The following is a 26,808-nucleotide window of genomic DNA, read 5'->3' on the forward strand; positions in this document are numbered from 1 at the left end:
TAAGATGGCCGCAGGACCTCGTGATAAGCCACAAAAAGCAAAAACCTTACAGCCCAGTCTCTAGGTTTCTGCAAAGCCACGGCCAGAACAATGGATGGATATTGGCCATGCAGAAACCTGCGAAACCAGGTCGAAGTCCAGACACTGGGGCACTGACATCAGCATACTCACAATGCCCCAAGCCGACCTACACAGTTAATCTCGTTAAGGGGGCACAATAGCCCATAGAAAACTACCTGGTAGGTGATGGGAAACCAGTTAAACCCATCACCTCGCAACGAAATACCAATTAACACCGTCTGGCCATCCCCGGTACCCCCGGACATAAGCGCAGATCAAAGGGAAAACTCAATACATATCTTTTAAACAAAGAGATCCCGAGATCTGGCGGGAGATAGGACGGGTCAGAATAGTATAACTGGCCACAACTTTTGGGTTTTAAACTCAAGAAGAAATACTGCAAGAAAACCTGGCAAGTCAAACGGATGCAGGAGGAAGAAAAGACAGGCAAGAAGAAGCGAAGTGCAAGAGAGAGGAACCGGCACGCAACTCGAGAAGAAATACTGCAAGAAAACCTGCAAGGAACGCAAGAAACGGAAGGAAGAAACTCAGGGGACAAGCACGACCCTCACGGAAAGCAGCGGAGAAACAGCCAGTAACCCCAGTAATAGCCCCATGGTGAGCATGTACCCCAATCCTGCATATCCTGGACATAGTTTAGTGTAGAGGGGAGGGTGGTTTGAATAAACGTGGGTGTCTAAAGGAATATGTGTTGGTCAATTTTGCGATGTGTCGTACGTTCGTGTATATGTCTTGTAGAACTGTGCGTTTTATGATTCATAGTCAAAAGTATTCATGTAATTCGATATGTGTCTTATAGATATGTCTTATAGAACTGTATAAGTATTCATGGACAATAGTCCCAAGCGCTCAATAAAAGCCTTTTCCATTTAAACCCTGGTCTTCAAATCTAGTCTGGTTGATGTTTTTTCTGCACTATAAACGCTCCTGCATCTAAGTCCAGTGTCTAGAACCGTAAGGGATGAGTGGGTTGAACCACTCACGGGGAACCAGTGTGCGCGGCCTGGTCGAGGGACCAGAGCAAGGCACGGGGACCTTAGGTCGGGCGAATGCTCGGCGCAGAAAACCCCTTACAGGGTCGAGACACGAGAATAAAGGGGGACCCAGACTGGAGGGGCCGCCGAGAATATAGGGGGACCAGGAGTAGGAGGCCGAAGAAGGGGCGAGTACTTTTTTCTAACTTTATTGGCGCTTCTTTTGTGTACTTTGTATGCAAAAACAAAGAATTTTACTGCACCTAGCGAGGTACAAGTGATAATAAAGTATCATCATCATCAAGAGGAACATCTGCATCAAATGAAAACAGTACTAGCAATGGTGCTGAGAAACTGGTTTTATTTACACATATCCATCGGGTGGAGAAGATTCACCTTTTCATTCCACAGGAACATTTTACATAACTGGTTGCCACAACACAGGTTTAAAATAAAGGGAAATGGCTATCAGCAGTCAAAATGCTTGATAATAAATAGATTTACATTTGTTATTTTACAAAGATCCAACAACCAAAGACATTAAAATAAGATGCCAATATAGGGTTCAGTTTGTGTGCATGCCCAAGAATAACTGTAGTTGACGAGCAAAAGTGCCTAAATGGTCATGAAACATTTCCACAGATGGCAATAATTTGTCCTTTTGTATACTACAAATGGAATAAAAGTGACTTCTGAAACATCAAATCTTTGGCAGCCCAGATTCATACTTCTAATAACACGTGGCCATGCATCCCATTGAGTTGATGCTGCTCTCAAGAGTATTCCCATCAGAAACACTCATCAACTTATTTCCCAACAACTTATTTTCTCTTACATGCCCATCAGCTCCCCTCTAATTTTCCACTACCTATTTACACTCGGGGTAATCTACAGGAGACATTTCACCTATGGCCCAGGATATTGTTGGGATGCAGGGGCCACAGGGAGAACATGCAAACCCCAGACAGGCAGCATCCATGTTCAGGTTTGAACCCAGGTTGCCAGGAGGTGCAAGCCAGCAGAGCTAATTGCTGCACCATTGCATTTGCCCCTCCTGTTGAACGCATCGCACAGCAAACACCAGATTGCACACTGCAGCTTCTTATTTTCCCAAGTGGACATTGTGGCCAAAAATATTCTAACCTGTGTAGGAAGGAACTGCAGATGCCGGTTTACACTGAAGGTAGACACAAAATGCTGGAGTAACTCAGGGGAAGAGGCAGCATCTCTGGATAGAAGGAGACCATCACCCGTCACACCTCTGCCTATCCCGCTGAGGTACACCAGCATTTTGTGTGAATATTCTAACCTCGTCTGCTTATTGCAATTCAATCAGTTGCTTCCTACACGGGATTCTCCAAGCAAAGCCTGTGACCTTTCCACCAATCATGACCGCCTGGATTGCATTTGGGAAACAAGGGGCAATAAGCACAGGACTGAGTGAGTTCTATAATATTCAGAGCAAAGAGATATATTGTAAATAACAATGACCTTGAATAGGATTTTTTTTTAAAACCACTATCAAAAGAATGCAAAGGATGAAATTCTTTTGAATTATCCCACTAAAATTCAGTGATGAATTAGTGTTGATGCAGTGTGAAGATGGTTAAAGTACAGTCTATACATAGAATTGACGGCGTCAAATATTGAAAAGCAGTCAGTGTCTTTGGTAGCAACAATCTGTTTTTGTAAACACAAAGTGGAACAATGGCATTGCACCCAGTTAAATATTTGGTAATTGTCAACTGGAAAACAGAGTTACAACCAACCTGAGAAGTGGTACGTTTGTTTTTTCTTCTGGAAACTCAGTAATGTTAGTGAGACTTCCCTATGGATGGGGTTTTAGTTACCAGCAGGTGGCTTCTGACAACAGCCCGAACAGTATATGAGCACGTTGCTCAACGTTTATCACCACTTGGCCTCTCGACGGTTTTCCAGAGGTGGCACTGAACGCAGAGGAGTGGTGCCACAGTGCGGGCAACCTGCGCTCAGTACCGGTGGTCAGTACAACCGCTGGGAAAAGCATCACAGCCGACACCAGGCCTCTCGTGCTCAGTACATCACTTCCAGCGGGGATCAGCAGGTAACATTCAAAAGCTGGTCATCTTTTTTTTTGCTTCTCAACCCAAAAGATACTTGTGTAACATAACAACCAGCTCAGAAATGCAACGCAATGAGCCGTTTAAAACCAGAAACTCAAAACATTCACTAGAACATCACAATGAATTGTCTACCTCATCCTCTCATTTACAAACATTAAATAAAGGACTAGGCATAATGTACAGCAGTTTACAGCAAGTGATTCACCACAAACATTTTGAAATAGATTGTATATATGGATGTTCAGAATGCCACTCTAAAGAATCAGCTTTCAGAAAGATACACCCTCACATACTTTATTTTATACCTGGATATATATATAAAAAAACATTGAATCATACTGCTGTTTTACTAGTCCCTGACCTATTTCATTCCAATGTGCAATTATAAATTTCCAACATTTAAATTTCATGAAACATTTTACATCAGCTACTCCTTAAAGAGGGTTAAAGACTCCTTAGAGGATGGGCAAAGAAGGGTTACATTCACTGATGAACCAAACAGCAATGGACAATGCCTGGGTGGGGTTTATAGTGGGCTCAATTACAATTAGTGGCTAAAATCTTATCAATGCTGTTCAGAAATGTGGCTCATTAAACGGATGCCAAATATTTAATTCTTGGCATGAATCGTCTCTGGAGCAATCTCAGTGAAAACCTACTGCTGGTGAATTGGCTTTAACATCACCCGAAGCAGAAAATTATATATTGAAGAATGCCAACCACAAAACCAGACGCCGGTAGTATTCTTTTAGAAATGTTAAAGGCAGCAAGGATATATTTGTAAAACACACAACTTTTATGGAGCTCACAACACTAAGAAACTATTTTGTAACTGGGGTTTTCCTCCCTTTCCCACATCGTTTCCCGCAAATCTACCATTGGAGAAACAATGGTTGTTGTGTCAAAGTTTCATTTCCTTAGTGTGTAACTAAAGGGAGGGGAGCAACGAATTTTCGTGACTATGTCTGACATGAATGGGAACAACAGATATAAAATTCACAGCATTGTGAGCAAACTGCCAGAGCATTTCAGGGGCAAAGCAGCAAGCCAGATGCAAGAAAGGACATTTGTTTTCACAAATGTTTTCCCATGTCACTACACTCTGCATAGCAAGGATATGCTAGCTTAGCAATGAAATGCGTTAATCACTTGACATAGGGGCGCTTCCTGAGGGATGACTTGTTCTCAGATAATGCTCCATGGATGCCAGTGGCTTCTTCAAGTGGGAACTGAAGATCGGGAAGCAGGCTGTATGAAAAGGGGGGAAGCATGGTGTGCACATGCAGCTTCCTCAGTGTCTACCAGTGCCGAACTATCAGCCAGCCAGCTTCTACTAATCCGCTCATTTTCTTTTAATAGGGGATTTTTTAAAACATAGAGAATCAATTGGTAATGTGTTGGTGCAAATCACATTTCTAAAGTAAACAATCGTGTGGCTCAAGTGACATAACTGAATCCAGAGATGGCATCAGATGCCAACAATGCGTTTTGTAGCTAGGTGACCTATGTATTCAAAGAATTATGTGCAAAAACATCCAGCAATGTTTTCTGTGGACCGGACGGATTGTGGTGCTGCAAGAACACAGGAAGATACCAAGGTAGTTGGGGCACAAATCTGCCAGATGAAGGAAGATCAGTGGGTATCTGGTTATTGCAGTGTTGTAAACTGCACCAGCAGAAATATCATGAAGGGAACTAAAGCCGTTGACTGTTTGAATAAATGTTTATCTGGGTCCTATTAAAAAAAAAATGCCTCTGGTTATTGACTGGCTTTTTTTTTTGTAGTCCTAACAAAAAAAATTACATTTCTTTTGTAGTTCTAAGTGAAATCCTTCTTCGGCAAAGTTCTATACATTCACACGATAGTTATAGTGCAAACATCACATCAAAATAAAACCATCTAACTAGGGGACTTCAGGAGATCAAGATGCAATCCAAAAAGTGTTTTGTCCGTCTTTGAGAATGTTTAAAAGGAAATGATTGAAGTTTTATTTTCACCCCAAAAATATATATTTACACCAATAATTATCTCAAAACTTGCCTCTGCCTCCAGCACACATGGTATAATCAGTGGTCCTTATTTAACGACAAGCACGAGAATGTAATAAATAAAAAGGTTCAAAAGCCAACACGCAAAAGGACAATGATCACCAGCAGAAGGCAGGTACAACCTGACCAATTGCTTGATAAGACTGAATACATTGGGGAATAACAATTAACTAGAGCATTGTCCTTTTGGTTCAATTAATGTTTAAAGTGGGTCATTTATTCACTGGCTTTTAAATTATAGGTACACTACTCGGCAGGCACCAGAAAAGGATCATCGAAGCGTTTGGAGGGTCTACTTCCCTCCATACATCCTCTCAATGTCATTGAGGTAGTGGTTCTTTAGTTCCTTCCGTTTTAGCTTGAAGGCATCCGTTACCAGCCCTGTTTCAGGTGTCCATGGCTCTGGGCTCAAACGCACCTTGATGGGGACTTCAAACTTCTCCAGTTTACCTGAGTGCAAAAAATTAGCAAAATCATGTTATTCCCTTATCGTGTATCATCTAGACACTGTTAATGGCTCGATTGTAATCATGTATTGTCTTTCCACTGACTGCATAGCATGCAACAAAAGCTTTTTGCTGTACCTCAGCACACATGACAATAAACTAAACTCAACTGACCTAAACTAATGGGTGTTTAATTCTCCATCCTTTCAAATTCTCCCCGAAACCGACAATCACCAACTTGCACTTGAAGCAAGGGTTGTCACACCACTGATCACCTTTCTCTTGCCCATCTTGAAATAACTCATGAAAAAGTTGCATCATCAGCAGTCATGTTTGCTGACATCCTTCCTCTATTTACATTCTGAGCATTTACATTTATATTCTGAGCAGGGCATTAAATGCCAAAAGGCCACAAAGTGGGCATCTTAATTTTGACGTAATTATTATCCCAATCACAATGACAGTCATGTAAAGTTAGACGTTCATGCTGGTTGTGCCACCTGCATCGTAGGAGGTGATGACCAAACATGTGGAACAATCACATTGCTGCTTCTTTTGAGTTCACTATAAAATATTGATTGCGAATTCAAATTAAAAGCAAGTTTAAAAAAACAGACCAATAACCAGAAGACATAGGATTAGACCACTCGGCCCATCATGTCTGCTCTGCCATTTGAGCACGGCGGATCTATTTTTTCCTCTCAACCCCATTCTGTTGCCTTCTTCCCGTAACCGTTCCCGGCTTTCACTGCACGGGCAGCACTGCGGCTTCTCCAGTAACCGAGAGCCCGGCAGCCGCTGTACTCACTGGATGCCGATGCCTCTTTGATCTCCCGGAGCACCTCCGCCTCCATCTTGCTGTCGTTACAAATATCCTCCCAGGTTCCCTGAACTCGTTTCTGCTCCGCCAGAGCAGTCAGTTTCTTCTGGTTGGGCACCACAAAACTGATCACGTAGGACTGCTCGCTGTGAGGGAAGCAAGAACGTGACTTTGCGTTCAATGATAAGGGCTGGAAATCAGAATTTGATTCCCACGACGCACTTTTAATGCCCCCCCCCCCCCCCCCCCCTTGATACTCTCTGTAAGAGTTATAGAGTGATACAGCATGGAAACAGGCCCTTTGGCCAACTTGCCCACACCGGCCAACAGGTCCCAGCTACACTAGTCCCACCTGCCCGCGTTTGGTCCATATCTCTCCAAACCTGTCCTATTCATGTAAGAGTGGCATGCTGTAGGTGGTGGAAGCAGATCCAAAGTGTAGGAGCAAAATGGAAAGGCCACGCGGAATTGGTGTTTGTGTTTCAAGTAATGGGGCGCAACCGGTTTAATAAATCGCCCGATACTTTAAACACCAACCGCATGGCCTTTCCATTTTGCCCCGACACATATCAACAGTTAAGAGGCACTAAAATAGACACATGACCAGGAAGGGAATCAAGGAATACAGATCACATGCATGCAGATGGAATTAGTTTGGATTGGCATCATGGTCAGTGCACAGGTGGACCTGTTGTAACAGTGTACTGTTCCATGTTCTAATGGAGTGATTGAGAGATTTACTAGCGGGTTAAAATTCCTACCAACTAGCATAAACATGGCCTCCTGTGTCTTGCGATTGCTAAAATCTTTACAACTTCAAAAGGATTCTTCCACTAACTGGTGATGGGAACATGTTGCTTTGAATCATCCTCAGGATAATGAATAACCAGGAAGCAGGCCTCATTCAACACCACTAAAAATAGGCAACCAGGTGGCAAAACTCTCCACCTCCTGCACTATTCTTAGGTGGTACAGCTTAAATTAAACATTTTGCAAATGTAAGCAGGTATTCTATTCTGGTTGTCAAAATTAATTGGACACTACAGAGATGCCAAAGACACAAATGACCCGAGGTAACCTTTCAAATCCTACTTAACCCAGCGATCAGGCAAAGTACTCCAACATAATACCGATAATATGTGCTAATTAAACAAAACTTTAATGATCCTGGCAAAAGTTGCAAAAACTCTCATTACATAGCGGGAGATGGCAAGAGTGTCAATGGTGCTTTAAAGTAATTCTAATGATGAAATCATAGACCTACACGAGTTGTGTATCTGAAGAAAAAGCTGGGGTAGACACAAACTGTTGGAATAACTCAGCGGGACAGGCAGCATCTCTGGAGAGAAGGAATAGGTGACGTTTCTGGTCGAGACCCTTCTTCAGACTGATGTCAGGGGAGAGGGAGATACGTAGATCAGGAAGTGTAAGGTGTGAAAATAGGACAAAGGTAATGGAGATCAAAGAAAAAGCTGAGCAGGTAGCATTCACTGGCTTCCATCTGTTTCCCTTTCCAGAGATACCATCGGACCTGCTAGCATTTCATGTAATTTTCTAAATTGATTTCATATTTCCAGTAGCTGTAAGTTTTTTGATTTTTATAGATTGTATATCCAACAGTAAAGGAAGCTGTCGGTATCCAGGTTAGATTCCGCCTGGTTACAGGAATGATTCAGCTGGAAGTTGCTGTGAAAAGCCACCAGAATTGCACAAAACTGACGGCATTTCTTAGCAAGTGGGCCATAGATCTCCACACCTCATAAAGTTGTTGCATGTTTTTAGGTCTGGCTCAGAGATACAGCGTGGAAACAGGCCCTTCGGTCCACCGAGTCCGTGCCAACCAGCAATCACCGAACACGAGCACTATCCTACACACACTAGGGATCATTTATAATTTTAACTACACCAATTAACCTACAGACCTGTATGTCTTTGGAGTGCGAGAGGAAACCAGAACTGGTTTACAAAAGACACAAAGTGCGCGAGTAACTCGGTGGGTCAGGCAGCATCTCTGGAGAACATGGATAAGTGATCTTTCAGATTAGGACCCTACAATCAGTCAGAAGGGCCCCGACCTGAAATGTCACCTATCCATGTTCCCCAGAGATGCTGCCTGACTCGCTGAGATACTCCAGCACTTTGTATCTTTTGAACGTTGTTGTTCTGATCACTTATTCCGAATGTCTATTCCCCTGTATGAACACTTTTATATGCCAGTTTGCTTCTGAAACCCATGTGTAGCTTGTCTCAAAATTTAGCACTTTCTTGATTTTCTCCCAAATTCATATCTATAACAATTCTTTCTTGCTTTCCACTTAAAAATTGTCATTAATTTTCCTGCAGTATACCATCCTTTTGTATCTCCTTACACTGGAATGAATTCCCAGAATCTACGTGGTTACTCTGGAAAACGTGGAGACTTGGTGAGGGTCCAGGAGAGGTTCTCCAGAACAGTGGTTGGATTGGAGACTATTAGTTGGAAGGAGGCTGGGCATACTTGGATTGCTTTAACTGGAACATCAGAGGCTAGGGGAGGCCTGATGGAAGCATGTTCGGTTGCAAGAGGCATAGATAAGGCAGATAGTCCGTCTTTCTACGGGTGGATTTATCATATCATATCATATATATACAGCCGGAAACAGGCCTTTTCGGCCCACCAAGTCCGTGCCGCCCAGCGATCCCCGCACATTAACACTATCCTACACCCACTAGGGACAATTTTTACATTTACCCAGCCAATTAACCTACATACCTGTACGTCTTTGGAGTGTGGGAGGAAACCGAAGATCTCGGAGAAAACCCACGCAGGTCACGGGGACAACGTACAAACTCCTTACAGTGCAGCACCCGTAGTCAGGATCGAACCTGAGTCTCCGGCGCTGCATTCGCTGTAAAGCAGCAACTCTACCGCTGCGCTACCGTGCCGCCCATTGCTAAATATTAGAGGGCATAACTTCAAGGTGAGATGGTGAAAGGTTTAAGGAGATATGAGAGGCAAATTTGATTTTTAAAAAATGTTTGGATGGGAGTGCACTGCCAGTAGAGGCGACAGATAAGACAGCAACATTTAAGAGGGTTTTAGACAGACACATGCACAGGCAGGGAATAGTGGGTTACAGATCATGTGCAGGCAGATGAGATTAGTTCTTGTATGTTCTGTATGAATGACCATATTTAACATTTCCCTTTATTTTCATTAAACCCATTTTATATTAACCCCTTAATTACATTTACTAATCAGTCAATCTTCAAAAATACAAACAAAATTATGGAAATCTTCATATCAATTTATTCACAAAATGCTGGAGTAACTCAGCAGGTCAGGCAGCATCTCGGGAGAGAAGGAATGGGTGACGTTTCGGGTCGAGACCCTTCTTCAGACCCTTCTTCAGCCCGCCCGAGGGAAAACAAAACATTCTACATTATCATTACAGACGATAGTTCGCACGGTTACTGATTGCAATGGAAATGTGACCCTACCTGTTTGCATATGCACATATATTGTCAATGAGGGAACAGCTCTTCAAGGCTGATTCAACTTTGCCCAAAGACACATATTCTCCAGCTTGTAGTTTCACTAAGTCTTTCTTTCGATCTAGAAAATAGTTACATTATCCAAGAATTAGTTCAAGTAATGAAAGAGTACAAAGTGATGGATTAGGATAATAGAAGTGGAAAGAAGATATCCAGGCAGTTATCTCTTACAGGAAGAAATATGATATTCAAACAGAAGAGCAAACATCAAATAGTCATACGGCATGGAAATAGGCCTTTCGGCCCAACTTGCCCATATGTCCCATCTACACTAGTCCCACCAGCCTGTTAGTTTGTTCCTGAACTACAGCCAAAACGGTACACAATAGCGTGACAATTTTAGGCCCACCTTACTCACCGTCGTCCCTTTGGTGCTAATGGAAGACGTTTCATTGAAATCGGTGTTATATTTTTTAAGTTATTCACATTTTAAAGTTTAAATCTATCTCCTAGGGAGGGAGGGAGGTGGAAGGATGATGGAGGGGGGAGGATAAGGGGGGGGGGGGGGGGGTTGAGGGTGATGGAGTGGGGGGCGGGGAAGGGGAGGGGAGAGGGGGGAGGTGAGAGGGGGGAGGAGAGGTTGCTGCACCAATACACCCACCACCCTTTGCAATAAAAAGTTACCCCTCAGGTTCCTATTAAATCTTTCCCCCCTCACTTTAAAACTATGTCCTCTGGTTCACGATTCCCCTACTCTGGGCAAGAGACTCTGCATCTACCCGATCTATTCCTCTCACGATTTTGTACACCTCTATAAGATCACCCCTCATCCTCTGAATTATCTGAATCTCGGGACAAGTTTACTGCTTTGGAAAGAAACCTTTTTAAATACTTCATTAAAAGATCAAATTGAACATCTCTTGATGGTGTCTTCTGTGGCTCAACTTGTGGTTCTGGGGATTCACGTCCCATTCCAGAGAATTGAGCACAATATTCTAGGAGGACATTTCACTACAGTTATCGAAACGTATAAGATTATTAAGGGGTTGGACACGTTAGAGGCAGGAAACATGTTCCCAATGTTGGGGGAGTCCAGAACAAGGGGCCACAGTTTAAGAATAAGGGGTAGGCCATTTAGAACTGAGATGAGGAAAAACTTTTTCAGTCAGAGAGTTGTGAATCTGTGGAATTCTCTGCCTCAGAAGGCAGTGGAGGCCAATTCTCTGAATGAATTCAAGAGAGAGCTAGATAGAGCTCTTAAGGACAGCGGAGTCAGGGGGTATGGGGAGAAGGCAGGAACAGGGTCCTGATTGAGAATGATCAGCCAGGATCACATTGAATGGAGGTGCTGGCTCGAAGGGCCGAATGGCCTCCTCCTGCACCTATTGTCTATTATCTATATTGTCTATTGTGCTGTCTGAATTATTTCAAATGTGCCATCTTTATCCTTATCTTTATATTTATTTATAATGAATGCCTCTTACTTTCAACTTTGCTGCTGTAACACTGCAAATTTCCCCGGTGTGGGACAAATAAAGGAATATATTATTATTATTATATTATCTTTCAGGCGTGACATTATACTGTGGCCCTTCCTATTCCCTCAGGCATATATAAAAGATCCAATTACAATATTGCAAATTAGGACAACGAAAATATGCTGAGTTTGGTGGCTACTATTTATCCTCCAACATCACTACATGTAAATCATCTGGTTTCAGTCACATTGCTGTTTATGGCCATCTGCTATGTGCTGACAGGTTGCAAAATGCCTGAATATACAAACTTGCAGCAATACACTTTGCGATATCCCAGTCAGTGAAAGACTCTTCTCAAATACAAAAATCTTTACTCTAACGAGCGACTGGTGTCAGAGCAACCACCTTGCTCTCAATGTCAGGAAAATCACAGAACTGATTGTTGACTTTGCAAGAGGAAGGCATAGGATCTACAAACCTGTCTTCAACGACAGGACAACAGAAGAGTGTCAAAAACGTCACATTCCTAGGCGTGTATTTCTCTGAAAGTCCTGTACCGTGCACATTAATGCAAAAGCAAAGAAAGCCCATCAATGCCTCTACTTCTGTTGAAGATTCAGATGTTAACAAATACTCTTGAACGTCTACAGGTGTACAGTGGAGAGCATATTGACTGGTTGCATCACGGCCTGCTTCAGCAACTCGAATGCCCAGGAATAACGAAGATTGTATAAAGTAGTGAACGCTGCCCGGTCCATCAGGGATACTGACCTCCCCACCATCCATGGGATCTACTGGAGTCGCAGCATCAAAAAGGCAGCCAGCATCATCAGAGCACAGACCACCCTGGCCACACACTCATTTCACTTCTGCCATCGGGCAGGTGGTATAGGAGCTTGAAAACTAACGTTCAGGTTCTGAAACAGCTTCTTCCCTACAACCATCATGCTCTTTATAAACTACAACCTCCAAATACGCTCTGAACTGCATCGAATTGAGGGAAATGTTTTTGTCTATGCATTACTGTTGTGCATTTTTATAGTATACTCGCCGGGCCCGGCAACCCTGCCCTAACTGACGACACTCACCCACTCCACCCCCCCTCAAAACTCCCTCGGGGCCGGGGGCGGGGGGGGAGAGGGAGCCACTCACCCCGGCCCCAGGTAGCCCTCACTGCGGCCAGCAGCAGGAGAGCTCTCCTCACCCACCCCTCATTGGCCGCCACTCCCGTCACTCGGGCAGGTCCCGCCCCCGACGGCCATCTTGGACACCCCCCTCCCCTCACTGGCCGCCACTCCCATCACCCGGGCAGGTCCCGCCCCCGGCGGCCATCTTGGACACCCCCCTCCCCTCACTGGCCGCCACACGGGCGGGTCCCGCCCCCGGCAGGGCAAGTGGAAAAGGGATTTTTTAAAGTTTAAAAAGTGATTTTTAAAGTTTAAAAAGTGATTTTTAAAGTTTAAAAAGTGATTTTTAAAGTTTAAAAAGTGATTTTTAAAGTTTAAAAAGTGAATAACTTTTAAAATATACCAACCATTTGAACCGCAGGCCAATGGTAAGTAAGGTTGGCCTAAAATTGTTGCACTATCATGTACCGTTTTGGTTGTATTTCGGGTACATACAATCAAACTAACAAAGTGAGTATAGGAGCAAAGAGGTCCTTCTACAGTTGTACCGGGCCCTGGTGAGACCGCACCTGGAGTACTGTGTGCAGTTTTGGTCTCCAAATTTGAGGAAGGATATTCTTGCTATTGAGGGCGTGCAGCGTAGGTTCACTAGGTTAATTCCCGGAATGGCGGGACTGTCGTATGTTGAAAGGCTGGAGCAATTAGGCTTGTATACACTGGAATTTAGAAGGATGAGGGGGGATCTTATTGAAACATATAAGATAATTAGGGGATTGGACACATTAGAGGCAGGAAACATGTTCCCAATGTTGGGGGAGTCCAGAACAAGGGGCCACAGTTTAAGAATAAGGGGTAGGCCATTTAGAACGGAGATGAGGAAGAACTTTTTCAGTCGGAGAGTGGTGAAGGTGTGGAATTCTCTGCCTCAGAAGGCAGTGGAGGCCAGTTCGTTGGATGCTTTCAAGAGAGAGCTGGATAGAGCTCTTAAGGATAGCGGAGTGAGGGGGTATGGGGAGAAGGCAGGAACGGGGTACTGATTGAGAGTGATCAGCCATGATCGCATTGAATGGCGGTGCTGGCTCGAAGGGCTGAATGGCCTATTGTCTATTGACAAACAAACAAGATGAGAGTTTTAGTAATATATAGATATTATGTGTTTATGATGGTATTTTCAGAGTACTATGTTTACATATCTGTTGTGCCGCTGCAAGTAAGAATTTCATTGTTCCATTTCAGGACATATAACAATAAAACACTCTGGAGTCCTGATAAGCACTTTACAGTATATGTGAAAATCCAACCAATATTTTTGCTCCTAAAGGTGGTTACTGAAAGGCTCCATGAGGGATTAACAACAAGTGCTCTCCTGAGTCATTTAGATAACAGCAGCAGGCAGGGATGCAATGGAGAGGGTATTGTGATCTCATGCAGATTGTGTGTTCACCAAGGGGCCAGAAATATGACACAGGTTATCGATCAACAGAAGACACTGCTGGCTGTTCTCCCTCCTGCTCCTATTGTAGCTCAGGGGAAACCAATTAATTAGCAAATAGCAAGGATTGAATTTGAAACCCTGACCTTCTGGGTGTTTCAGTTTCCACACACTGTGGACTAATCAAAAGGACCACAACAGATATCATCAGTTATTCTGTCAGAAGGTTGCCTGCATCAGTCTACATCTCACATTTCTTGGGACGCATAATGTGCACAAAGTGCTAAGAGTTTGAAGATGGACCTTGACCCAAAACCTCATTTACAGAAATGCTGCCTGACTGGTTGAGTTACTCCAGTGATGTGGGCCTTTTTAAAAATGAACCGGCATCTGCCATTCCTTGCACCTGCCTTTCTTCAGCACAACCCAAGTTCATTCTTTCAGATGATCCCTGACCAGCCTCACCTACTCTCTGCTACCAATTAATTCAAGTCTAGTGACTCAGTTGGTGCACAAAACTCAGGCCTGCAAAAGTGTGACCTGATCTGGACGTGGCTTTGCTCAGAGTGGAGACTTCAGTGCGCAAGGGGAACAGCGAAGTCAGGGCAATGGTAGGCAGAGAGGACTAGACAGTGGCATGGGATATAAAATGTGGGGGGGCCATGAAACAGAAGGCAAGGAACTGTTTGGAGAGCACCTGCTGGATCTACTTTATACGTTATTTATAAAGTGAGGCAGGGGAGGACAGCTCAGCCAAGCGAAACGTGCATCCTGTGGTATGTAGGTTAATTGGCTGAGTAAATGTAAAAAAAAATAAAAAAATTGTCCCTAGTGGGTGTAGGATAGTGTTAATGTACGGGGATCACTGGGCGGCACGGACTTGGTGGGCCGAAAAGGCCTGTTTCCGGCTGTATATATATGATATGATATGATGATACTTGAGGGGAGTGGTGGACGCTGCCACTATGTCTAATTGTCTCCAGCTCCCAGCATTGGCAATGGGGCCACTGGCTGGTGTCACGATGGTGCATCCACCAGGCTGAGGATTCTGATAGTCGTCCTTCAGGGAGGCAGCCACACCACAGATGAACTGGCGTGAATGGATGATCGATGGTCAGCGTTGACTCGGGTATGTAAAAGGGAAAAGACCGAGGGTACATGTGGGTTCTTTATAGACAGACATGGGAGAATTTATAAACGGAGAATAAGGAATTGCCAGAGAAACTAAACAATTACTGGGTGCCGAGGAAAGAACTGCAGATGCCGGTTTAAAGCGAAGGTGGACACAAAATGAGGAAAAACTTTTTCAGTCAGAGAGTTGTGAATCTGTGGAATTCTCTGCCTCAGAAGGCAGTGGAGGCCAATTCTCTGAATGCATTCAAGAGAGAGCTAGATAGAGCTCTTAAGGATAGCGGAGTCAGGGGGTATGGGGAGAAGGCAGGAACGGGGTACTGATTGAGAATGATCAGCCATGATCACATTGAATGGCGGTGCTGGCTCGAAGGGTCGAATGGCCTCCTCCTGCACCTATTGTCTATTGTCTAAAAAATGCTGGAGTAACTCAACGGGACAGGCAGCATCTCTGGAGAGAAGGAATGGGTGACAGATACTTGGTTCCCATCTTCACCAAAGTCCCAAACAAACCTAAGTATTGAAGAACCTGGGGTTCACTGCAAGAAAGGAAATAAAAATAAATTATCAGTAAAATATTAAAGATAAAAATATTAAATATTAAATATAAAAACTATTAAAGATATTAATGAGCCTGAAAAGTGGTAAATCCCATGGTCTCAATCTGCATTGCAGTTTCGAAAAAGTTGGCTGTGGCGATAAAGGATGCTGTGGTTATCAACTTGCTAAACAAAATGGATTCCAGAAGGATTCATGCTGTAGCAAGCACCCCACCATTAAACTAAAGGAGAAGGAGCAAAATTACCATGCTAACCTGGCACGGAAATCGATAAGACCTGGTGCCGACACGGAAAATACAGGCAGGCAGGCATGCTATAATGTGCAGTTCTATAATGCAAATTGGATGCAAAATAATGGATGAATGAGGGATCACTGTTTGTGCGATGTGGGCTAAATTGGTTATAACACAGTTAGTTTCCATTGGGAACTAAATAACCAATTAAGAGTTACTTTGGAAATTAACAGTTAAATGGAAAAAAGCTGTGATGGGGAAGAGTCTTCAAGGCAAAAATTAATCATGTGAATATAGCCATCCCTCAGTAAGGAGACATCATTCTCTCTGAAGAACTCAGGCTGCTAGTTACACCAGGGAAGGCCTTTGGAGATTGACAAGGAATTCCAGTCTGACGAAGGGTCTCAACCCAAATCATCACCCATTCTTTCTCTCCAGAGATGCTGCCTGTCCTGCTGAGTTACTCCAGCTTTTTGTGTCTATCTTCGTTTTAAACCAGCATCTGCAGTTCCTTCCTGAAACTGGCAACCCAGCTAGATAGGGCGGTGAAGAAAGCTTTGGCCACACAGTTCCTCATCTGTCAGGAAATTAAGAATAGCAGTTGGGGCATCATGTGATCATTGTACAGGATGTTGGAGGCACTGCATTCAGGCTGTAATGTTCAGGTTTTGTTTTTTACACATTACTATAGGAAAGATGTCTTTATGCTGTAAAGAGTGCAAAGATGATTTACAAGGATGTTGCCAGCACTCAAGGGCCAGAGCTCTATGGAGAGGTTGAGCAGGTGATCTAATAGAGGGTTATAAAATTGAGGGGAATAGATATGATGAATGTGCAGCCTTTTTCCCAGGGTAGGGGAATTGAGGAAACAGGTCACAGGTTTAAGATGGGAGTGGTATGGTTTAATAGGAACTCAAAGGGCAAGCTTTGCATGCCACTACGTAAACGGAAGTAGCTGCCCGAGGAGATAATTAAAGCAGGTACAATAACATTTAAAAGACATTTGGGAAAGTGCATGGACAGGAATATGGGACTAGCTCAGATGTGGCATCTTGGACAGTACGGGCAAGTTGGGCTGAAGGGGCCTTTTCCTATGCTTTATGACCCTATACCCCTAATTCATTCTGAAGAATGGTCCTGATCTGAAACATCGCCTCGCCATTTTCTTCCATGGACGCTGGCTGACAATGGAAGGAATTGCTTGGTAGACACAATGCTGGAGTAACTCAGCAGATCCGGCAGCATCTCTGGAGAGAAGGAATGGGTAACGTTCAGGGTCGAGACCCTTCTTCAGACTGAGTCAGGGGAGAGGGCCTACCATGTTGAATCGTAAAAGTCTTGCTGAAGTCCAAATCAACTTTGTCTACACCTACCCTGAACCTTTTTGGTTACTTCTTCAAATATCTCAAATTCGGGAGACACAATCTCCCACACACAAAACCATGCAGACTATCCCTAATCAACCAGTCTTTCTAAATGCATGCATATTGTATACCTCCGAATCTAAAGGGATTAGTCTCAGAATAATGGGTAGGTTATTTAGCTCAGAAATTAGGAAAGTTTCTTCCCTCAAAGGACAATAAATCATTGGAATTCTCTACCCTACAGGACTGAGTGACTGACTACATTCAAACTCGATGAAAGAATTCAAGATATTGAAGGAATCCAGGGAACAGTGCAAGAAAATGGCGTTGAGATAGTAGGTCAGCCGTGATCTTGTTGAATGATGAAGCAGGTTGAGGGCACCAAAATGGCCATCTCTTATTTCTAGTGTTCTTACCAATGATCTGTAGACAGCCATCCGAGTGGAATTCACCCACATCACCAGTGCAAAACCAATGCTGTCCACTGCTGTCCTTAAAAAAGTCATCATTGGCGGAATTTCCTTTGAAGTACCCCTCTGCCACATTTGGCCCACCGATCAGAATTTCACCTCTTGGATTTGGCTGGTCACGAGTGGTATATCCCCCTATGGTTGAACAATAAATAAGCATGTGTCAGGGTAGTAAAACCTGGAAATACGCCTTTTGGCCCATCAGATCTACACCAACCTATCCTACACCCATCACATTTTATTCTCCCCATATAACTCGTTAAACCCCATCCCTAAGCAGATTCTACCTCACTTACACACTCAGGCCAGTCTACAGAAGCCAATTAACCACCAGCCCGCTTGTCTTTGGAATGTGGAAGGAAACATGAGCACATGGCGACATGGTGGCGCAGCGGTAGAGTTGCTGCCTTACAGCGAATGCACCGCCGGAGACCCGGCTTCGATCCCGACTACGGGTGCTATATGTACGTTCTTCCCGTGACCTGCGTGGGTTTTCTCCGAGATCTTCGGTTTCCTTCCACACTCCAAAGACGTACAGGTTTGTAGGTTAATTGGCTTGGTGAATGTAAAAATTGTCCCTAGTAGGTGTAAGATAGTGTGAATGTGCAGGGATCGCTGGTCGACGCGGACCCGGTGGGCCGAAGCGCCTGTTTCCGCGCTGTATCTCTAAACTTAACTAAATCTAAACATGGTAGAAATCCATATAGCGACAGGGAGAATTTGGAGCAAGACAGCCGTGGCGACCAGAATCACCAGCTGTGAGGCAGCAGCTCTACCAGCCCACTGTGGCCTGACTCATTCTGAACGTTACAGGAAGTTTACAGTAGAGCATTCATGTAAAATAAATCCTGAGTACATGCAAGTTTCCTCGAAAGTGTCATAATCAGAATTTCTATAAATTGTATCTAATCAACTAAAAAGTCCATTTTATATTTAGCAGAAGCGATGAATCATTTGGCAAATACAGAATCAACCAAATTGCTGACTGCCCCACCTAGAATGACTCACTTTTATCCCAAGTTAGTTTGCTGAGCTCTTTTTCTTGGTGGAAGGGATCAAGAGAGGCTCACCATCCACAGACATAATGGTGGCGGTCTTTAGGATGTAAGCTCTCGCCAGAGAAGCAGGCGATGAGAGGGATCTGAAGCCACTGTTCTTTGATGGGATTGAAAAGCCACAGACCATTCAGGCAACTGTGCCGATCAGAGATTTTTGTAGAGAACACAAATTGCTGGAGTAACCCGGGAGGTCAGGCAGCATCTCAGGAGGACACGGATAGACAATGCTTCAGGTCAGGAAACATCGGAACAGACTTCAGACGCAACAAGGGTCCCTTCAATGCAAGAAATGGGCAGAGAAATGGTACATGGAGTTTAACTCGAGCACGTGTGACGTGTTGAATATGAGGAGAGTGCACAGTTAATGTCAAGACCCTAAACAGCATTGATGTGCAGAGGGATCTTGGAGCCCAAGATCATAGCTCACTGAAGATGGTAGCACAAGTAGATAGGGTGGTAAACGTGGTGTATGGTATGCTTGCTTTCAGAGCTTGGAGTATTGAGAAGATTCAGGAAGCCATGATGCAGCTTCATAGGACTTGGGTTAGGCCGCCGCACCTGGAGTTTTGTGTGCAGTTCTAGCCGCACCACTGCAGAAAGGTGAGGAGGCTTTGGAGAGGGAGCCGGACATGTTTACCAGATGCTGCCTGGATTAGGGGGTTTCCGCAAAAAGGGAAAGGTTGGATACACTTGGATTGTTTTCTCTGGAACAGAGGTTGAGGGTCGCATAGATAAGACACAAAATGCTGGAGTAACTCAGCAGGACATGCAACATCTCTGGATAGAAGGAATGGGTGACATTTCGGGTCAAGACCCTTCTTCAGACTGAGAGTCATGGGAGAGGGAAACAAGAGATATGGAAGGGTAAGGTGTGGGTGACGTTTCAGGTCGAGACCCCTTTTCAGACATTGAGGGTCAAATGATAGAAGTACATAAAATGATGAAAGGCATCAATAGAGTAGACAGTCAGAACCTTTCTCCCAGGATGGAAATGCCCAATGCTAGAAAGCGTAATTATAAAGGTGAGAGGGGGAAAGTTAAACAGAGATGTGCAGGATTATGTTTTTTTGTGGTGGCAGTCTGGAACACAATGTTAGGGGTGGGGATGGAGGCAGATACAATAGTGGTATTTAAGAGGCTTTCAGGTAAGCACTTGGAAGTAAGGGATATAGATCATGAACAGGTAGATGAGATCGGTTTAACTGGGCATCATGCTAGGCACACACATTGTAGGCCACAGGGCCCGTTTTTGGGCTGTATTGTTCTCTGTTCTATGTTCCAGCATCTGCAGTTCTTTGTGTCTAACGTTTGTTGTATGAGCTATGCAATTAATGACACTCCCTGTGAGTCTCATCACAGCCCATGCAACAATCACAGGGAAATGGCAGACAGACGCTTAGAAGCAGAGAGAGAGAGAGAGAGAGGAAAAAAGGGAGTTAATGAACTGTAGTTGTTGGAATCTTGAGTAAAATACAAAGTGCCGGAGTAACTCAGCAGGTCAGGCAGGATTTCTGGAGGGAATGGGCATACAATGTTTCGGGTTGGGACTCTTCAAATAAAAGAAGGGTCCCAATCCAAAACATCTCCTGTCCATTCCCTCCAGAGAGATTGTCTGACCCGCTGAGTTACTCCAGCACTTTGTGGAGAAAATAACAAACTCTGTTTTTAACTAAGTGTTCTACTCTACAATAGAGTCAGTCATTCATGGTAAAAACTGTCCATTTGGTGTTTAGTCATGTTGATCATTAAATAACTACTTATCCCAATTCCATGTTATTTTCCTCGTAGTTCCTTCAAGCAACCTCCCATCCTGGACTGCGTCACTCACTCACGCTCTGGGGGCTATGTTGTGGGGTCAATTAATCTCCACCAAATCGCATCTTTGGGACATGGGAGGAAACCAGTTCATCCGGGCATAGTCCACACAGTCACAGGGAGAACAATCAAATTTTCACAGCGGAGCAGAGGTCAGGATTGAGCCTGGGTCACTGAAGCTCTCGAAGCTGTGCCAGTCATCACTCTCTTTGTGGCAGAGTTCCCAGACTGCCCAAAACTATTTATCTTCTGCTCCTTTCACAAGCTCTTTATCCGACATGAAATGTTCGTGAGTTATAACAGCGGCACAGCTGCCAAACAGCGCCAGAGGGCCGGGTTCGATCCTGACTACGGGTGTTGTCTGCACAGAGTTTGTACGTTCTCCCCGTGACCTGCGTGGGTTTTCTCCGGGATCCCCGGTTTCCTCCCACACTCCAAAGACGTTCAGGTTTGCAGGCTAATTAGCTCGGTAAAACTGTAAATTATCCCTAGTGTGTAGAAAAGTGTTGGTGTGCGGGGATCACTGGTTGGCTTGGACTCATTGGGCTGATGGGCCTGTTTACAGGCCCTAAACAGGACCTGTAACTCTACCTGTTTAGAGATACAGATGGGCTGTATCTCTAAACTAAACTGAAACAAATTGAATGGGCCTTCAATTCTTACTGCCAAACCATTGGTACCTCTTCTAGACAAACAATACACCCTCTGTGCCAGCTCTTTTAAATGGTAATCCAATCAATCCCAGCACTCAAACTTTCCCCACAAGGATGTAGATTTTATACAAGCACCTTCTTCCCAGTCTCTCAGTTTGATTTCGCAGCAGATAAGTGGAGCTCCAACTCTGCCTGTGCTGTAGTCTGACACTGAAATCACAAATGTACCGTTAGATTTTGCAATTCAGAAATAAACAGCAATCAATTAAAAAGTGCTCATTACAGAGTTTACAGTGCACATAAACATAGTGCTTTGTGTATCAGAAAGTTTGTGCTAAAACACGCTAATAATTCACTGGAAAAATCTTGTATTTAACATCACAAAAAACGTGGAATGCAGAATTGAAAAATTTCTTCATGTTAACATAATTCTCGCATTCAGTACAGCTTGAAACATGTTTTTTTCCAGTTCACTGGAAAGAGCGAAGCTCTTGAGCAGTTATCAACAGAAGCAAAGCAGCAGAGGGGAGATAGCTGAGGCTACCTTCAAGTCAAGTCGAGTTTATTGCCACATGCACATCTACGGCAAGGTGCAATGAAAAATCTTGCTTGCAGCAAGATTCAATTATGACAATTTTGATTTTAATAATGTTAATTTTAAACTCTGTTCATTATGATTATAGGTTATAAAAGAATTAAACATAAAGTGTTACTGAAAAGATTCTGAAGTGCAGATTACTTTTCAGAGGCTGTGTCCTGTCATTCCATACCAGGGGGGAGGGGGGGAATTAACTTTAGGAAAGCTGATAAATACCCTCAGTTCCCTGAAAAGTCAGTGGAAATTCCAATACCACAAATCTCTCATAAGTTCATTATAATTGCTGTTCGTCTTAATCACTATGGAGCTTGAAAACACTAAATCCACGACTGAAACCTCTAATCAAATTGTTAAGATATTGTGGCATCATCAAAGGCCGTTCAAATGAATCTATCAGAATTTTAACCACCTGCATCTAAAGTTTTCTTCTTCGGACACTTGAGAGGTGGAAGCATGAGGGGAGAAACTGGTGTTTGCTTACTGGTGCTAAACGATTCCATGGAATCCAGTAGTTTAGTTGTGTTTAGACATACAGCGTGGAAACAAGCCCTTCGGCCCACCGAGTCTGCACCAATCAGCGTTCCCTGCACATCAACACTATCCTACACACACCAGGGATAACTATACATTCATACCAAGCCAATTAACCTACAAATCTGTATGTCTTTGGAGTGTGGGAGGAAACCGAAGATCTGGGAGAAAACCCATGCAGGTCACAGCGAGAACATGCAAACTCCGTTCGGACAAGCATTCGTAGTCAGGATCAAACCCGGGTCTCTGGCGCCGTAAGGCAGTACCTCTCCGACAGGCACCAGTTCATCTCCATTAATGACTGCAAATCCCCCACCGCTCCCCTCCCCCAAGGTGTCCCCCCAGGGGTTCAGTTCTCGGCCCCCTCCTCTTCATCCTGTACCTGTTCCCCCTTGGTCAATTAATCCGCCGTCATGGTCTCCAATTCCACTGCTTCGCCGATGATATCCAGCTCCTCATCTCCACCGCCACACACTCTATCCTGACAAACTGCATCACTCTATCCAGCTTTACCTCCCCCTGAAACCCAACAACCAGTCAAATTTAAACAGCCTCTCACACTGCCTTGAGGACATAAAATGTTGGATGGCACAGAACTTCCTCCAATTAAATGAGAGCAAGTCTGAGGTCATCCTATTCGGCCCCCCCGACTCCATCAAATTGATAACAGGCAGTCTTGGAAGCCTATCCTGCCTAGTCAAACCGCATGTCAAAAACCTCGGCATGATATTTGACTCTGCATTAAAATTTGATAAGCAAGTCAACGCTGTGGTAAAAGCCAGCTTCTTCCAACTTCGAACCATAGCTAAAATCAAACCTTTCCTCAAATTCGACGACACAGAAAAAATCATTCACGCTTTCATTTCCTCCCGCCTAGACTACTGCAACTCCCTATACACTGGGATCAGCCAATCTTCCCTGTCCCGCCTGCAACTGGTCCAAAACGCCGCAGCGAGACTCCTGACGGGTACCCGTAAAAGGGACCACATCACCCCGATTCTGGCCTCTCTCCACTGGCTCCCTGTACGGTACAGAATCAACTTCAAGCTCCTCCTATTCACGTATAAAGCCCTAAATGGACACTCCCCCCCCTACATCAAAAATCTTCTAACCCCCCTCTCTAACTCCAGGTCCCTCAGATCGGCCGACTTGGGGCTATTCACTATCCCACGGTCTAGGCTTAAACTCAGGGGTGACCGCGCTTTTGCGGTTGCAGCTCCTAGACTGTGGAACAGCATCCCTCTCCCGATCAGAACTGCCCCCTCCATCGACTCCTTTAAGTCCAGGCTCAAAACATATTTCTACTCCCTAGCGTTTGAGGCTCATTGAGGAGGCGCTGTGAACTGTTTGCGTGCTACTGTATGTTTTCATTTTTTTTTCTATTGGAACCTAATCAAATGTACAGCACTTTGGTCAACGTGGGTTGTTTTTAAATGTGCTATACAAATAAAATTGACTTGACTTGACTTGACTTGACAAACTGCTTCAAATCAATTTCCTCAAACTAAACTGTGACAAATCCAAAATCGTCATCATCGGACCAAAAACGCTCACCAAATCCACCCACAACTTCACCCTCAATATCGACGGTTTCTCAGTATCCACCACCCCTCACATCTGGAATCTTGGCATCATTTTTGATCAAACCCTCTCCTTTGACAAACACACTAAACACATCACCAAGACAGCCTTCTTCCACCTCAAAAACATCGCCCGTCTCCGTCCATCCCTCTCCTTCACAGCTGCAGAAACCTTCATCCACGCCTTCTTCACCTCCCGTCTGGACTACTGTAACAGCCTCCTTTATGGTTCACCCTCTAAAATCATCAATAAACTCCAACACATCCAGAACTCCGCTGCCCGTCTACTCACCCACTCCCCAACCCGTGACCATATCACCCCCGTCCTCTACAAGCTCCACTGGCTCCCCATCCCCCAGAGAATCCAGTACAAAATCCTCCTCATGACCTACAAAGCCCTCCATAACCTGGCCCCATCATACCTGACTGACCTCCTCCACAGACACACTCCCACCCGCACCCTCCGCTCTGCTGCTGCTAACCTCCTGTCCCCCCCCATCCGGACCAAACTCAGATCCTGGGGGGACAGGGCTTTCTCCATCGCTGCTCCCACCCTCTGGAACTCACTACCCCAAACCGTCAAGAGACTCCTCCTCACTCACCACATGGCGGCACCAAGATGGCGGCGGCACGGACGCAGCGGCTCACAGCTCTCCCTTTCGGTGCGTTTTATGTGTGTTATCTGTGTTATGTCTGTTAGTCAATTTTAGTCATGCAAACCAGGAAAACCAGGCAAATCCTACCTACAACCGAAAGGACCTTCTGATCATCGGATTCCAGTGCAATCGGGACCTTGTGCGCGAATTTCCACACCCGCGAAATATACCGGAAGAGATAGCCAGGACACCGAGCGCTCCGTGGATAGTTGTCGGCGCGAACAGGCGTCGCAGGCGGAGGAGAAACAGGAAGCAAAAGCGAGGATGCCGGTCCGGTATACTTGCCAAGCTAAAGAGACAGCCACACAAACCACCGCTACCCAGCATGTTTCTCACCAACGCCAGATCCATCATCAACAAAATGGACGAACTAAAACTACAGATATCAGCAAACAAACTCGTGGAGGACTGTTGCATTCTCTTAGTAACAGAGACATGGCTTCATCCACTTATCCCAGACGGAGCCATTGAGCTAGCCGGGCGTACAGCGTTTCGTTGGGACAGAAACATCGACTCCGGTAAGAGCAAGGGGGGGGGGTTATGCATTTACGTGCACAACAGCTGGTGCACTAACATCCAAATCATAGATAGCCACTGTTCTCCTGATCTGGAGTCCCTAACAGTTAAATGCAGGCCTTTTTACCTTCCTCGCGAATTTACAGGGGTTATAGTAACAGCAGTCTACATCCCACCGAATGCTAACGCTAGCACAGCTTTAGGCTACCTGCTCGGTGCAATAAACTCACAACAGAGCACATATCCAGAAGCAGCCCACATCATAGCCGGGGACTTCAACCATGCAGACCTAAAGTCAGTTCTCCCGAAACTTGAACAACACATAAGATGTGCTACCAGGGGGAAAAACACACTAGACAAGGTTTACTCAAATATTAAGAAGGGTTTCAGGTCAGCACCACTACCAAACCTGGGGCAGTCAGATCACCTGTCCATATTCCTAACTCCAGCATACACCCCACTCAGGAGGAAAGCTCCAGTCACCATAAAGACTGTTAAGACATGGCCTGAAGGAGCTTCCTCGCAGCTGCAGGATTGCTTCGAAAGGACCAACTGGGATATTTTTGAGGATCAGGACTTGGAGGAGTACACATCAACTGTACTTTGCTACATCCAAAACTGTGTTGACAATGTCACCGTCGACAAACGCATCCGGTTGTATCCCAATCAAAAACCCTGGATGACAAAGGATGTCAGGTCTCTCCTCAAGGACCGTAACACCGCCTTCAGGTCTAGTGATAGAGCTCTATACAGTGCTGCTAGAACCAACCTGAAGAGACGCATCAAGGATGCCAAAGCGTCCTACAAGAGGAAGATTGAGGACCACTTTTCCAACAATGACCCACGGCGGGTATGGCAAGGCATCCAGCACATCACCAACTACAAGACCAGCAACCGCACGACTGCCGACGGCGACGCCTCGCTGGCTGAGGAACTTAACTGTTTCTTTGCTCGTTTCGAGGTGAAAGCTACAGTGGCAGATATTACACCCTCTCCAGCACCTGACAGCAACACCTTCACTGTGCAGGAGTATGATGTTAAGCGCGTGCTCAGAGCAGTGAATCCCAGGAAAGCTGCAGGCCCCGATGGTGTGACGGGCAGAGTGCTGAGGGAATGTGCAGACCAATTATCTGAGGTCTTCACAAAAATCTTCAACCTGTCCCTTTTAAAATCCACCATCCCTCCCTGCCTGAAGTCCGCCATAATCATCCCACTGCCGAAAAAGTCTGTCATCAGCGGTCTTAACGACTACCGTCCGGTAGCACTCACACCGGTCATCACAAAGTGCTTCGAGAGACTGGTCCTGCAGCACATCAAAGCCAGCCTCCCACCCACCTTCGACCCACACCAGTTTGCCTACAGAGCAAATAGGTCTACAGGGGATGCCATCGACACTGCTCTTCACACTGCACTGACCCACCTTGAACACCAGGGGAGCTATGTGAGGATGCTCTTCCTCGACTTCAGCTCTGCCTTTAACACGGCCATCCCGAGCAGACTGGTCACCAAACTTTCCGACCTTGGATTTTCCCAAACCATCTGCCAATGGATCAAGGACTTCCTGACCAACCGCCCCCAGACCGTCAAAATAGGCCCTCACCTCTCCTCCACCATTACACTGAGCACCGGCTCACCACAGGGCTGTGTGTTGAGCCCCATC

General features: G+C 45.0%; 1 protein-coding gene across 2 annotated transcripts in view; it reads right to left on the reverse strand.

The window, feature by feature from the left end:
• Positions 1–1,404: 1,404 nt before the first annotated feature.
• acsl4a (acyl-CoA synthetase long chain family member 4a) overlaps positions 1,405–26,808 on the reverse strand; it is an 86,954-nt gene continuing 61,550 nt past the window's right edge. For both annotated transcript variants that reach the window (XM_078412135.1, XM_078412136.1), the window contains exons 12-16: positions 21,403–21,477; positions 17,688–17,876; positions 9,953–10,067; positions 6,461–6,618; positions 1,405–5,656 (exon numbers count right to left, since the gene is read on the reverse strand). In XM_078412135.1, the coding sequence (XP_078268261.1) occupies positions 5,499–5,656; positions 6,461–6,618; positions 9,953–10,067; positions 17,688–17,876; positions 21,403–21,477 (695 nt within the window). In that variant the 3' untranslated portion in view covers positions 1,405–5,498. The remainder of the gene's footprint in view (positions 5,657–6,460; positions 6,619–9,952; positions 10,068–17,687; positions 17,877–21,402; positions 21,478–26,808) is intronic.

The sequence above is a fragment of the Rhinoraja longicauda genome, chromosome 15, assembly GCF_053455715.1.
Source record: "Rhinoraja longicauda isolate Sanriku21f chromosome 15, sRhiLon1.1, whole genome shotgun sequence".
NCBI classification, from domain to species: Eukaryota; Metazoa; Chordata; class Chondrichthyes; order Rajiformes; family Arhynchobatidae; genus Rhinoraja; species Rhinoraja longicauda.